The sequence below is a fragment of the Heptranchias perlo genome, chromosome 36, assembly GCF_035084215.1.
Source record: "Heptranchias perlo isolate sHepPer1 chromosome 36, sHepPer1.hap1, whole genome shotgun sequence".
NCBI classification, from domain to species: Eukaryota; Metazoa; Chordata; class Chondrichthyes; order Hexanchiformes; family Hexanchidae; genus Heptranchias; species Heptranchias perlo.
Window position 1 is genome coordinate 6,215,245 of NC_090360.1, and position 12,421 is coordinate 6,227,665.

The 12,421-nt window shown below is 43.3% G+C and overlaps 1 protein-coding gene across 3 annotated transcripts; it reads left to right on the forward strand.

Moving 5' to 3' along the window:
• Window positions 1-458: 458 nt before the first annotated feature.
• Window positions 459-12,249, forward strand: nudt13 (nudix (nucleoside diphosphate linked moiety X)-type motif 13). Of its 3 annotated transcripts, none has more exons than XM_067972457.1 (9): window positions 459-892; window positions 1,707-1,845; window positions 2,996-3,135; window positions 3,762-3,869; window positions 5,126-5,232; window positions 6,306-6,431; window positions 7,396-7,507; window positions 8,364-8,518; window positions 11,488-12,249. In XM_067972457.1, exons 2-9 carry the CDS (start codon window positions 1,763-1,765, stop codon window positions 11,674-11,676), a joined length of 1,020 nt encoding a protein of 339 aa, XP_067828558.1. In that variant the 5' UTR covers window positions 459-892; window positions 1,707-1,762; the 3' UTR covers window positions 11,677-12,249. The 3 variants fall into 3 exon arrangements, with proteins under 3 accessions (XP_067828558.1, XP_067828557.1, XP_067828559.1); XM_067972456.1 differs by having other exon boundaries at window positions 459-686; XM_067972458.1 differs by lacking the exon at window positions 459-892 and adding an exon at window positions 1,056-1,608.
• Window positions 12,250-12,421: the final 172 nt, after the last annotated feature.

The window sequence follows — 12,421 nt, forward strand, 5'->3', positions numbered from 1 at the left end:
GGACGTGCAGTTTCTCACACTCTGCACATCCAGCGCCAACACAGCGCGGAATGACCTCCGACCATCGGAGGCGCTGTGGGTTAACACCCGGCTCTTCCCCAGTGCCGACACAGCGCGGAATGACCTCCGACCATCGGAGGCGCTGTGGGTTAACACCCGGCTCTTCCCCAGTGCCGACACAGCGCGGAATGACCTCCGACCATCGGAGGCGCTGTGGGTTAACACCCGGCTCTTCCCCAGTGCCGACACAGCGCGGAATGACCTCCGACCATCGGAGGCGCTGTGAGCGGCACAGCGCGAAATGCACACATCACTATAGCAGTAATAACATTAAGAAACCGAACAATACCCCTTTCTTTCTCAAACATAACATTGCAAATTCCTTATCATCGCGTTATTATTTTACGCGACTCAGTGTGATTAAATCGTCCTGTTGATTATATTTCGGGGGAACCCATCTTGCTGTTCCCTCTCGTTGACAGGCAGCTGGAAGGGGCCCTGGATTCACCCCCTCCCTCCCGGTTGCCCTGGGTAACGGCGGCTGGCGATTTGTTTTTGGACCGTGAAACCGGACCATTTCAGTGTAAAATACCGCGCGGTTCAGCCCGCGGTGTCACCGATTTGGTTCAGAAGCCGCCTTCAGCTTTTTCTCGGCTGCGACAAGTGCCGCCGACATCGGGCAGACGGTGAGGCCTGGGTGCCGCATCTGCAATATTGACCGCCTCCGTCCCCTCACACTGGGAGCAACTGTGAATAGTTCTGGTCTCCATTATTATAAAAAGGATTATAGAGGCACTGGGGAGAGTCCAAAAAAAGATTTACTAGGCTGATACCAGAACTGAGAGGTCATACCTATCAAGAAAAGACAAGACTGAGGGGTGACCTGATAGAGGTATTTTAAGTTATGAAGGGGTTTCATAGGGTAGATGTACAGAAGATGTTTCCACTTGTGGGGAGCATGAGAACTAGGGGCCATAAATATAAGATAGTCACTAATAAATCCAATAAGGAATTCGGGAGAAACTTCTTTACCCAGAGAGTGGTAAGAATGTGGAATTTGCTACCACAAATAGTTGAAGCGAATAGCTGAGATACATTTAAGGGGAAGCTAGATAAATACGTGAGAGAGAAAGGAATTGAAGGATATGCTGATCGGGTTAGATGAAGCAGGGAGGGAGGAGGCTCGTGTGGAGCATAAACACCGGCATAGATCTGTTGGGCTAAATGGCCTGTTTCTGTGCTGTACATTCTATGTAATATGCCTTCATTACCTTCAGGCTTGACTTTTCACAATGCACTCCTTGCTGACCTCCCTCCCTCTACCCTTCATAAACTTCAACTTGTCCAAATCTGCCACATGTATCCTGTTCCACATTAAGTCCTGCCCTCACATCTCCCTGCCCTCGCTGATTTACATTAGCTCCCTGTTTCCTCCCAATGCATTAAATCTTAAAATCCTCATATTTAAATCGTCTACGCCTACACCCCAGCCTATCTTGGCTTTAATCAGGAGACTTGGAAAACCCCCAGTAATTAATTAATTTCATTTATGAAGTCTTGTTCTGAGCCATGCCATCAATGGGAGGTGAGACATTACCTGATAGTAAGGTTGGTAATCCTTTTTGCTTGCTCTTCAGGGCTGTTTGTGTATGGGATTCGACCCAATTCTGTTTCCTAACCGCTTCCATTGCTCTTTTGGTACCCAGGAGAGAATGGCCAGCCTTAGTTACAAACTCCAAGCTGGAGCTGTAAATGGAAAGTGATGTATCTCTTTTTGAGGAATTTCAACACGCCAGCCTTGCAATTGTCCTGCAGACTGGTGTCAAATTATGTCAGTCGCATGCGGTGAGTTTTATCTCTTTGTGCTCCCGTTTATTTTTTTTATGCTCTTCAAGTTGAGGAGAGGCATCAATGGTGAATAAAAGTGCTGTTCTACTTTTTGTACCCAGTATCAACATTGGGCTTTCCCAGATCAGGCAAAGCACAAGGCAGAGGCAAAGTAAAGTTGCTGCCACTCTGAGGTCAATCCCAATCTCATGAGAATTCCATCGTGCATCAGTACAAACTTTTCCATTTCCCACTCTTGTGGCCTCAGTGTCTGGTCAGATTTTAATTTGTATAATAAATATCTGCCCACTAGTAAATAGCTACAGATTTCCATAATGATTTCACCTAGGACCTATACAGCCCTTACAAGGGAGATAATTTAATCCCATCACTCTGCACCAGATTTTAGCCCAGGTTCTAGAGGTGAAACATCAATGTGCTCCATTTTGGCCTAGTTATATTGCAGAATTGCTTGAAGAAAATATGCCTGAGTCTTCCAGTGCTCTAGAATGTATCCCATTTGTATTGCATAGTGGATTCGACACAAACAGAAAAATTACTGCCAGGTTGACTGTTTCTGGGTGCCATACCTTCCCGAATGGCTGGGGAAAGCATATAGGGGCCGGTGAGCAAAAACCTGGTTATATGGATAGGTGGAGTTGTTCAGTCCTTGACTTTGTTTAACAAGGCCAGGTAGTTTTCTCTTTTTCTAGCCCAATTTTTCCTATTTTTTTCCCTGTAGTAGGCTCTCCTTCATGTCACATCCACCTCCAGCCAAGACGAGAGCTAGCAAACCGCTGTCCCTGCCAGTGCTGCTCTGTAACCAGTCAGGAGGGTAACAGTGAGCAAGTTGTATCTCTCAGTTTCCCCTCTGTATGCATCTGTTCAGCAGGACTTCTGTATAGATCAAGAAAACTCACCATATGGGGAATCTTGAGCACGCACCTGGTACCTGTGAGTCCATGGCAATGCAGGATGCCCCAAAGTACCCGCATTTTTGCCATTTGTCAAAAATAGTTTTAAATGCAGTACATCAGACAACTGCAGGGGGCTGTGAAGCATCTGATGGCTTTTGTGTATACAGATTTATTATTTCACGTCTGAAAACGTGGAGGAACTGTTGTAGTCCATATTCATATAAAATATCTTCTGCCTTTTTAAATTGCAGCCACCTGTTTGACCTGAAGGAGGATGATGAAGCCTGCCGGAAAGCCCTGAGCTCTGGAGCCTTCCTTCTCTTTCACGATCTCTCTCCCCTTTTGCAGAGGACTGAGAACAAGTACACAGTGCCATTTGTGACCGCTTCAGGTACAAATGCCGGAGAACATTAGGCACTTGGGGGCTGTGTCAATCCTCTATTTATCTTTCAGAAGCTGAAAATTGTGTCTGTGTGTCTGGGCTCTAAGAGACTGCATACTTTAACATCTCCTCTTATGTTGGACAATGTTTCAACAAGTCTTTTATTGTGTCTTTGGAGAGGAGAGCCTTCTTCCCTATCTCTTCACGTCCCCAAAAATTATTGTTCCTCTTTAACATAACAGTAGTTGTAAAAGTGTGGTGCTTTTCATAGATGCACTATGTATCTTGAGGTATTGATTGTAATGATTTGAAAGAGTTATTTTAAAAAAATTATGATCAATTAGCGGTGTTGACAAATCAGTAGTATTGGTCAGCTATAGGAGCTATCCAAAAGTCATATATGAATGATCGTATACTGTTTTTAAAATACCCACAGACGTAGTATAAACAGAATCGCACCATTCACAGGGATTGCAGGGTTGCTTCCTCTTACTGACCTAATACTCGTTTGCTTGCAACGTTGGGTGGTTCTTATACTTGTGAAGTGACCTCCACTCCTGATGCAGTATCCTGCAAACTTGTCTCCTTGAATACAGAAATAATGCTGTTTTAAACAAGGCCAACTTCCCTTCCAGAGCTGAATGGAATTCTTCAGAAACTGGATCAGAAGGAGGAGTATGTGGAGGAGTCAGTGCTGATTGGCTGTACGGAGAGTCATGTGCCACAGTTTGCACTTGATCTAGGTGAGATTACTAAGCAAGGGTCTGTGTACAAAATTAATGTAACTACCTCGTGGAGTAACACCGTAGTACACACCTTTACAGCACTGTAATACACATTTATATGGAGTTAGATACATACGTATCTTCACATTAACTAGCATTGTGGAATATACATTTTTATAAAACAATGCTGTACAGGTCTTGATAATATTTGCAATGTGCATTGCGTAAGGCATTTGGTTGACAGAATGAGCAAAATTTCTTTATTTGCCGCTCCATATGCATGCAACTCTGTCCCTTCTCCACTTACGTACACATACACCTCTCCTGTTTGCTCCTTGTATGCTCTAATCCACCCTCCTGCCCAGTTCTCCTCCATCCAAGTACACGTGGCTACCTAGTCCTTATCTAACCGAGTCTCTCTTCTGCCTGCTCTTTGTGCATCAAAGTCCACTCTTCCATTAAATCCTTATTTGTCTGAATTCCCCTCGCACCTGCTCTTTGTGAGTCTTGAGTCTCTCAACCTCCCCCACCGTGCTCCATCTATTTCAGATCCCTCATTGCTGGCAGTTTATGGACCTTTGAAAAGTACCATTGCTTTCTCTTGAGGGGAAAGAATTAAACAATGCTATTGGAAACTGCAACTATCCCAGCCTCCTTACCATTCTGAATCTGGGTTATAGCTGAAGAAAGAGTAGATTTGTGTTTATGTAGCACTTTATCACTTTTCACATAATTAATTACTTTGAAGTGCGGTGCCTATTATTATGCAGGTAAACATGGCAGCTATTTTGTGCATAACAAGATCCTACAAATAGCAATGAGGTGAATGATCAGTTCATCTGTTTTTAGTGGTAATTAAAGTGGGAATGTTGACCAGGACACTGAACTAACCCTCTGCTTTTCAAATATTGCAGTGGGATCTTTATTATTCATCTGAACAGGCAGTCATGCAGGGTCTAGTTTAATATTTCATACAAAGAACAACACCCACTACAATCCAGCACTGTGCTGGAGTGTCAGCCCACATTACTTAAATTATGTGCTCAAGTCCTGAGTGAGGACTTGAACCTGTAACCTTCTGACTTAGAAGCAAGAGGGACCAAATGAGCCAAGCCAACGCACTACCATTTTGAATCGTAATGACTTCTGACATGACAGCCTGAAACACCATTAAGCAATCGTATTGCGAAAACACTGAAGACTAGAAAAACTTAATTTTACATGTCCTGAACATAATTCAAGATGATGTTCTAACCTGTGTTTTTTAACTTCAGGAAGAACTGAAAAGGCCAGAGCAGAATCGCTTTTGAAGGGAACGTTTGTCGATTTACGGAAAGCCTTCTTCCTCTTGAATGGAAAGGATGCGCCCTTGCTATCCCAGGTAAGATAGAAGCCTTGGCAAACTTTGAAAACATGCAAACTTTTTCACCCATTGTTTCCATGCAGGAGCAAGTATCAGATTTAGACATTTTGCTGGGTAGCACACACACACGAAAAATCCATGGGGGTAGCGGAGGGGGGGGGGGAGGGAGGGGGTGAGCGCAACTGGTCACACTGTGTACTGACCAGGGTTTGTCTAGGCTGCATATTTTATATGTTTTCTCAGGATCTTCGTGCCTCTCATTAGTTTGGTTGCATTCGGACCACCTGCCGATGCTTTTGCAGATCCATCACAGTTCTAACAAGGCTACTGGCTTACAGTTGTTGTCGTTTTCGTTTCTTCGCACTCTTCCCGTAGGAGAACAGCGTGAAGTAGTGGGACAATTCGCCGGCTGATTAACGGTCTGACAGGCCGCGACATGAACGCTCCTTCCATAGCCGCAGCCGCCTTGATACCAACCCTTAGGATGGTTAGACCGATACGGTGGGAGGGTTTAATGGGCTCCCACAACCCACACCCACCGGACTCGAGTATCCCAGAATTCAGAGCCGGAGCTCCGGTCTCCACTCGCCGGGACTGTCTGGAGTGGGGTTCAAACCCTGCGCCTTCTGACTCTGAGGCGGGAATGCTACCACTAAGCCAAAGGCTTGCTCCACACTGGCTTAAAGTGACTGAATAAGTCAAATTCCTTTTTCATTATATGGGATTTTAACTTTTGTGATTGCACTCTGCAATTCTGCTTTTTTCCCCAATAAAACTGTAAATCAGTGACATTGAACATGACGACTGTGTGAATTGACAGGTGGGGTGCACAGCTGGTCAGATGGATTTTTCTTCATTATCAGAAAATTCTGATGTATGACTTTCTCCTTTAGTGGCAGACAGTTTTTAGTGTTGGCCTGTGCTACAAGATATCCCTTGGACTAGTGACAGGCTCTTACTTCATATTTAACAGTGATCTTCTCTGGTTTGCATTGTGTGTTCTGAGGTTTTAGACTGGGCTTGTATTTCAGGTCAGGCTGCCTGTCTGGACGTGTGGAGAGTACATGACACAATAATGTGATGTATTTTAGGCACAGGGCCTTCTCCGCTGGCACAGCATACACCTCTACTGCAGTAGAACTGGACAGTTGACACACAAGAATATGTCGGGCAGTAAACGTGTCTGTAGCACAGATGAAATAATCTACTACCCACAGGTAAGCACTAGAGCGTAACTCTAATGAGCATTCAGCTAACTTCATCTGACATAACTTATTTGTTCTTGTTCCTGCTTTGTATGGTATATTTATCCTGTTTTCCCACTATGTGTACATTTATTTCCTTGTACCCACGCCGTGTAGTGTATATTTATATACTGATTTTCCTGCATAGTGTGCATTGAAGGTACTTGTAACACAGCCCAGGGTCACTTGCAGCTCACCCCCCTCTCACCTCTGGCCTTCAGCAGATCTGCTGCTCCAGGTGTCTGAGCTTTAATTCATAGTCTGCCTATTCTGGACTGTTGACGGAGCTGCAACTAAGAAGGAAGGGAGGAGACAAAAAAAGATTTAAAAAGCTAAGAAAAAAAATTTAAGTTTCAAGAATAAACACCTGGAGATGCATTTTTTTTAAAAGTTATTTTTTGTGAATTTTGTGCTTTTCAAGGTGAGGGATATTAATGTTGGGAAATGGAATTTCGTGCTCCTAATGACGACGTTAAGCATTCCCAGGTCAGGTGTAACATGGCTAGCAGCTCCTTCCAGTCTGTCCTAATGATGTGCCTCAAGCCCACACTCAGAGGAACATCCCCTACTCCAGCAGTGTGATGTTCTATCATTGTCCAGCCAACTTATGGACTCTTAATCACGCTGGCCCTGCATCACAGTGAGCCATTTTATACCATTTTAGTGAGCCACAATCCTGTGGGTTTCTGGCAATTGGAATGTCTTCTATCCCCCATTTTGAAATTTAGTGAAGGAGCAGCTTCCAGGAACATAGGAACAGAAGTAGGCCATCCAGCCCCTGGGGCCTGTTCCGACATTCAATTCGATCATGACTGTTTTAAATATTTATTACTGTTTTTAACAATTTTTAAATCAAAGGCAAAAATTGCTACACCTTCGTCCACAGTATACACGTCTTCCTCCTGCTAAGACGCTATCTGCAATTCTTTATTAACAGATGTCTCCTGTGATTATCACGCTGGTATCTGATGGAACCCAGTGCCTGCTGGCACGCCAGGAAGCATTTCCTCCTGGAATGTACAGTGCACTGGCTGGATTCTGTGATATTGGTAATCAGCCTTTCTTACAGTGACAGATAATGTAATGTGGGAGATTGCGTAGACAGAAGGTAACCAATTTGATTTTACTATGAAATGTACCTGTCTGGATGTTTTTTTTTCCCCTGTCATTTTGAATTATTTCCAAAAGCCCTTATAAATTGTTCTGTGAGGAGATGCAGGAGTGTGACCCATGATGATTGTCTGGCTTCTCCCTCTGACAGCATGATTGAGATGGAGAACTCATGGTCCATGGGGAATTGTGGGCAAGGAATCCCAACCTACCATAGTTTCCTGAAAAGAACGAAACCCAGACAGGGAGAAAGGTAGAGAGGAAATGTTAGAAGAGGAAGACAGAATTAAAAGATAAACAAAAGGGCAGAAGTCATAAAAGAGGAAGTGAAAATGAAAAGAACACAGGGGAAGAATGAAAAGAGAAAGGTTCGATGTGTTAGTACACTGTTATAATAGCGCTGCATACCTTGATTCAGATTTTTTTTGAAGGCACTAAAGTGTAACAAAAAGGATAGAGAGCTTTTATGCTTCCCCCCCCCCCCCCACACATTACTTGGTCAAGAAAGTAAGCAGGCAACCTCCTCCAAACCAAATACCTCTGTGACTCCCGACATGCAGTGCAGCTCTGAAGAGGTACTTGAAGATCCATGGGAGTGGCTGAAGTTGATTTGTTGTTCTCTCTCTCTCGCTCTTTCTCTGCAGAGAAGTGACTCAATTGCACTTGGATTGCCAAACCCATGGCCACAAGTCGATACTAGAACATCTCGCACTGACATACTTGGACTGATTTACAACAAATTTGTTTTTTCAGCTGAATGACGATTCTTAATTTTTTTTCCCCCGCCTCTCCCAGGAGAGACTGTGGAGGACTCTGTGCACCGGGAGGTCGCGGAGGAAGTTGGTTTGGACGTGTCCTCATTAGAGTATTCTGCATCCCAGTACTGGCCCTTTCCCAGTAGCTCACTGATGATTGCATGCCATGCAATGGTGCAACCAGGACAGAACAAGGTGAGCTGTGTTCAGACTGCTGGAAAGCAGCGAAAGCACATAAAGTCAGTATGTATATATCATGTCATGCAGCTTACAGAATGAGTGGTGGTTATGAGTCTGCAAATTAATGTCCTGATCACTTTGCATTCTTTGGCTTAAGGGAAACTAAGAAAAATTACCACATTCTCCCTGAAAGGTGGACCATGATTTGTTTGTTTGTTTATTTTGTGGTGTTTTATGTTCTTTCAGCTTCCCCGTCTACATTGCTGAATAGACCACCTCTTCCAGTGGCTTTGCCAGTGCTGCTCCGTAACTAGCAGGCAACGAGAGTGACCCAAGTTGACTCTATTTGCCTTGCTCGCCTGTATCAAGGGCCTTGTCTCCACTTGGTGCCTCTCCCTAAAGGCACAGCTGAGAAGAGGAACTCACCACAGGAGGAAGTGTAGGCATGATCCAGCACCCTCCATTCCATGGCACATCATGTGGGAACTGGAATGCAGTCCACTGCTTGAGAAGAGGGAGATGGTAACCGAGTTTTGTGATCTGACATCATCCAGATTCTCCGTGACTTATATTCTTTGTAAATATATATGCTCTTGGCACAGCCTCTCATCAATATGCCATCATCTTCTGAAGTGTTCTTAAATGATAGAATGAAGAATTGAGTATTTTCCACTTTCTGGCACCTACTGTAAGCATTGAGCCACTCCTAGGTCGGACATAACATGAGCTGGATATAGAGCAAAGCTGTTTCTACAATGCCCCGTCATTGTACGTTATCCAAACTCAAAAGACCAATCCTTACTGCAAAGTTTGTCTGTACCAAATCTTGTCAGTAGCACAGGAGGCACAGGTTTAATCTGGTCAAAAGCAAACTTAGGATTGATGTCGGAAAGTCGTTCTTTGCATAAAATGTGATCAGCACTTAGAATCGACAGGAATGTCATGAGGTGGGAAATGTTTTTTTTAAGTGAATCAGCTAAGTTGTACCAATTTTTTTTTGTTCATTCTCAGGATATGCGCATCGCTGGCAATACCGGAAATTTGATGCCCATGCTGATTTGTATTTACCTTGGGTGGTCTATTATTTTACTATTAAACATGTAATAATATTTATAGTCAAACTCTTAATTAAGTGAAAACTTGAGGATAATAACCAGCCAGAGAGAAATGCTAACTTGGAATTTGCAAACTGGTTGGAAATCCCACTGTTCACTGACAGCACAGTTATGGGGCAAGTAGCCTTTTAAGAACATAAGAAATAGGAGCAAGAGTAGGCCAATCGGCCCCTCGAGCCTGCTCCGCCATTCAATAAGATCATGGCTGATCTGATCCTAACCTCAAATCTAAATTCATGTCCAATTTCCTGCCCGCTCCCCGTAACCCCTAATTCCCTTTACTTCTAGGAAACTGTCTATTTCTGCTTTGAATTTATTCAATGATGTAGCTTCCACAGCTTCCTGGGGCAGCAAATTCCACAGACCTACCACCCTCTGAGTGAAGAAGTTTCCCCTCATCTCAGTTTTGAAAGAGCAGCCCCTTATTCTAAGATTATGCCCCCTAGTTCTAGTTTCACCCATCCTTGTGAACATCCTCACCGCATCCACCGATCAAGCCCCTTCACAATCTTATATGTTTCAATAAGATTGCCTCTCATTCTTCTGAACTCCAATGAGTAGAGTCCCAATCTACTCAACCTCTCCTCATACGTCCGCCCCCTCATCCCCGGGATTAACCGAGTGAACCTTCTTTGTACTGCCTCGAGAGCAAGTATGTCTTTTCTTAAGTATGGAGACCAAAACTGTATGCAGTATTCCAGGTGCGGTCTCACCAATACCTTATATAACTGCAGCAATACCTCCCTGTTTTTATATTCTATCCCCCGAGCAATAAACGCCAACATTCCGTTGGCCTTCTTGATCACCTGCTGCACCTGCATACTAACTTTTTGATTTTCTTGCACTAGGACCCCCAGATCCCTTTGTACTGCAGTACTTTCCAGTCTCTTGCCATCAAGATAATAACTTGCTCTCTGATTTTTCCTGCCAAAGTGCATAACCTCACATTTTCCAATATTGTATTGCATCTGCCAAATCTCCGCCCACTCACCCAGCCTGTCTATATCCCCCTGCAGGTTTTTTATGTCCTCCTCACTCTCTACTTTCCCTCCCATCTTTGTATCATCTGCAAACTTTGATATGTTACACTCGGTCCCCTCCTCCAAATCGTTAATATAGAGTTGGAGACCCAGCACCGACCCCTGCGGAACACCACTGGCTACTGGATGCCAGTCCGAGAATGAACCATTTATCCCAACTCTCTGCTTCCCGTTAGATAACCAATCCTCCACCCATGCCAGAATATTACCCCCAATCCAGTGATTCTTTATCTTGAGCAATAATCTTTTATGTGGCACCTTGTCGACTGCCTTCTGGAAGTCTAAATACACTACGTCCACTGGTTCCCCTTTATCCACCCTGTACGTTATGTCCTCAAAGAACTCAAGCAAATTTGTCAGACATGACTTCCCCTTCGTAAAGCCATGCTGACTTTGTCCTATTAAATTATGTTTATCCAAATGTTCTACTACTGTATCCTTAATAATAGATTCCAAAATTTTACCCACCACAGATGTTAGGCTAACTGGTCTATAATTTCCAGCCTTCTGCCTGCTACCCTTTTTAATAAGGGTGTTACATTAGCAGTTTTCCACAGAAAATCTTTCCCTTGTGAGGCAATCATCACAACCTCCTTGTAACTCAATCACTAGTGATTAATACAGCCAAATCACACATACATATGCAAGGTTTCAATTATTTTTACCCTGTAACCAGTTGCAAGGTATAGATACCCAGACCCACTATTGCTCCAGTATCTCCTTATTAGCTTATGAGCAGGTGTAGGATTATTGTTGTATTTGGCCAACACCGTTTTTCATCACCACTGTAATTTCCAAATTACTGATGTGTATTTTGCTTTGGCTGCAGATTGATCTGAACCACTCTGAGCTTGAAGATGCCCGCTGGTTTGATGCAGAGGAGTTGGCCGAAGCTTTAAAACGTAAACGGATGCCTACCAAGAAAGAAATGGGAGAGATTCCATTCTGGATCCCACCACCGTGGGCTATAGCACATCAACTGATCAAAGAATGGACCCAAAGGCAGCGACAATCCTGAAATTCTGCAACCACTGGAATTATTGGGATTGTATGATGCACAGGCACTGTTTTTTACAATGTGCATTATCAAAGAGGTATTTTTTGTGGGTCAGCTATTAATGAGGCAGCTATAAAAAAAATCGCATTGCATCAGAGTTTTTTTCTATCTCAGAAACCTTTTATAAAGGGAAATATCAAGATTTCCTGACACTTTGGCAATGGACATAGAAGGAGAGAAGACAAGTGATCATAGTACAAATGCATTATTAATATGGATCCTAATTGGCCAATTATAAATAATAATACTCTGGTTATTGCCAAGGTTCCTACTTTAGAAAGTTATGTCCTGAGGCGTTAAAGGGTTTGAAAATGTTTGGGCCACACATTTTCCCAAAGTAGGTTTCCTTTACTTTTTTTCCGAATCTATGTTCATATTGCACGAGTACTTTTTGTCTCATAATACAAATCAGACTGGAATATGGGCGCTCTCTCCAAACATGAGAACGTCTGGAGTGAGATACGAGCATATTGCTAAAATCTATGTAAATTGCTGCTTATAATTTTAAGTTAACAATAAACATGATTGTTGTCATGGAGTTTGCGACTAGTTTTTTTTAGAAAGTATGCTGGTAACATAAGTGCTCCTCCTTAAATCAATCATTTTCCACATTCATTTCATCTACATGCAACATTCAGGTGATTACATTAGAAAGTTAGATCATTGGAAAACCCAGTCAGGATTGATTTTCTATGAATCGCTTTTT

What these genes read in the sequence shown, in the direction of transcription:
- nudt13 (XM_067972457.1), top strand. Translation starts at nt 1,763, where the DNA reads ATGTATCTCTTTTTGAGGAATTTCAACACGCCAGCCTTGCAATTGTCC. An exon ending in ATGCGCCCTTGCTATCCCAG is followed by an intron (nt 5,233 to 6,305) that starts GTAAGATAGAAG and finishes GATGTATTTTAG; the next exon opens with GCACAGGGCCTTCTCCGCTG. An exon ending in TGCAACCAGGACAGAACAAG is followed by an intron (nt 8,519 to 11,487) that starts GTGAGCTGTGTT and finishes CTTTGGCTGCAG; the next exon opens with ATTGATCTGAACCACTCTGA.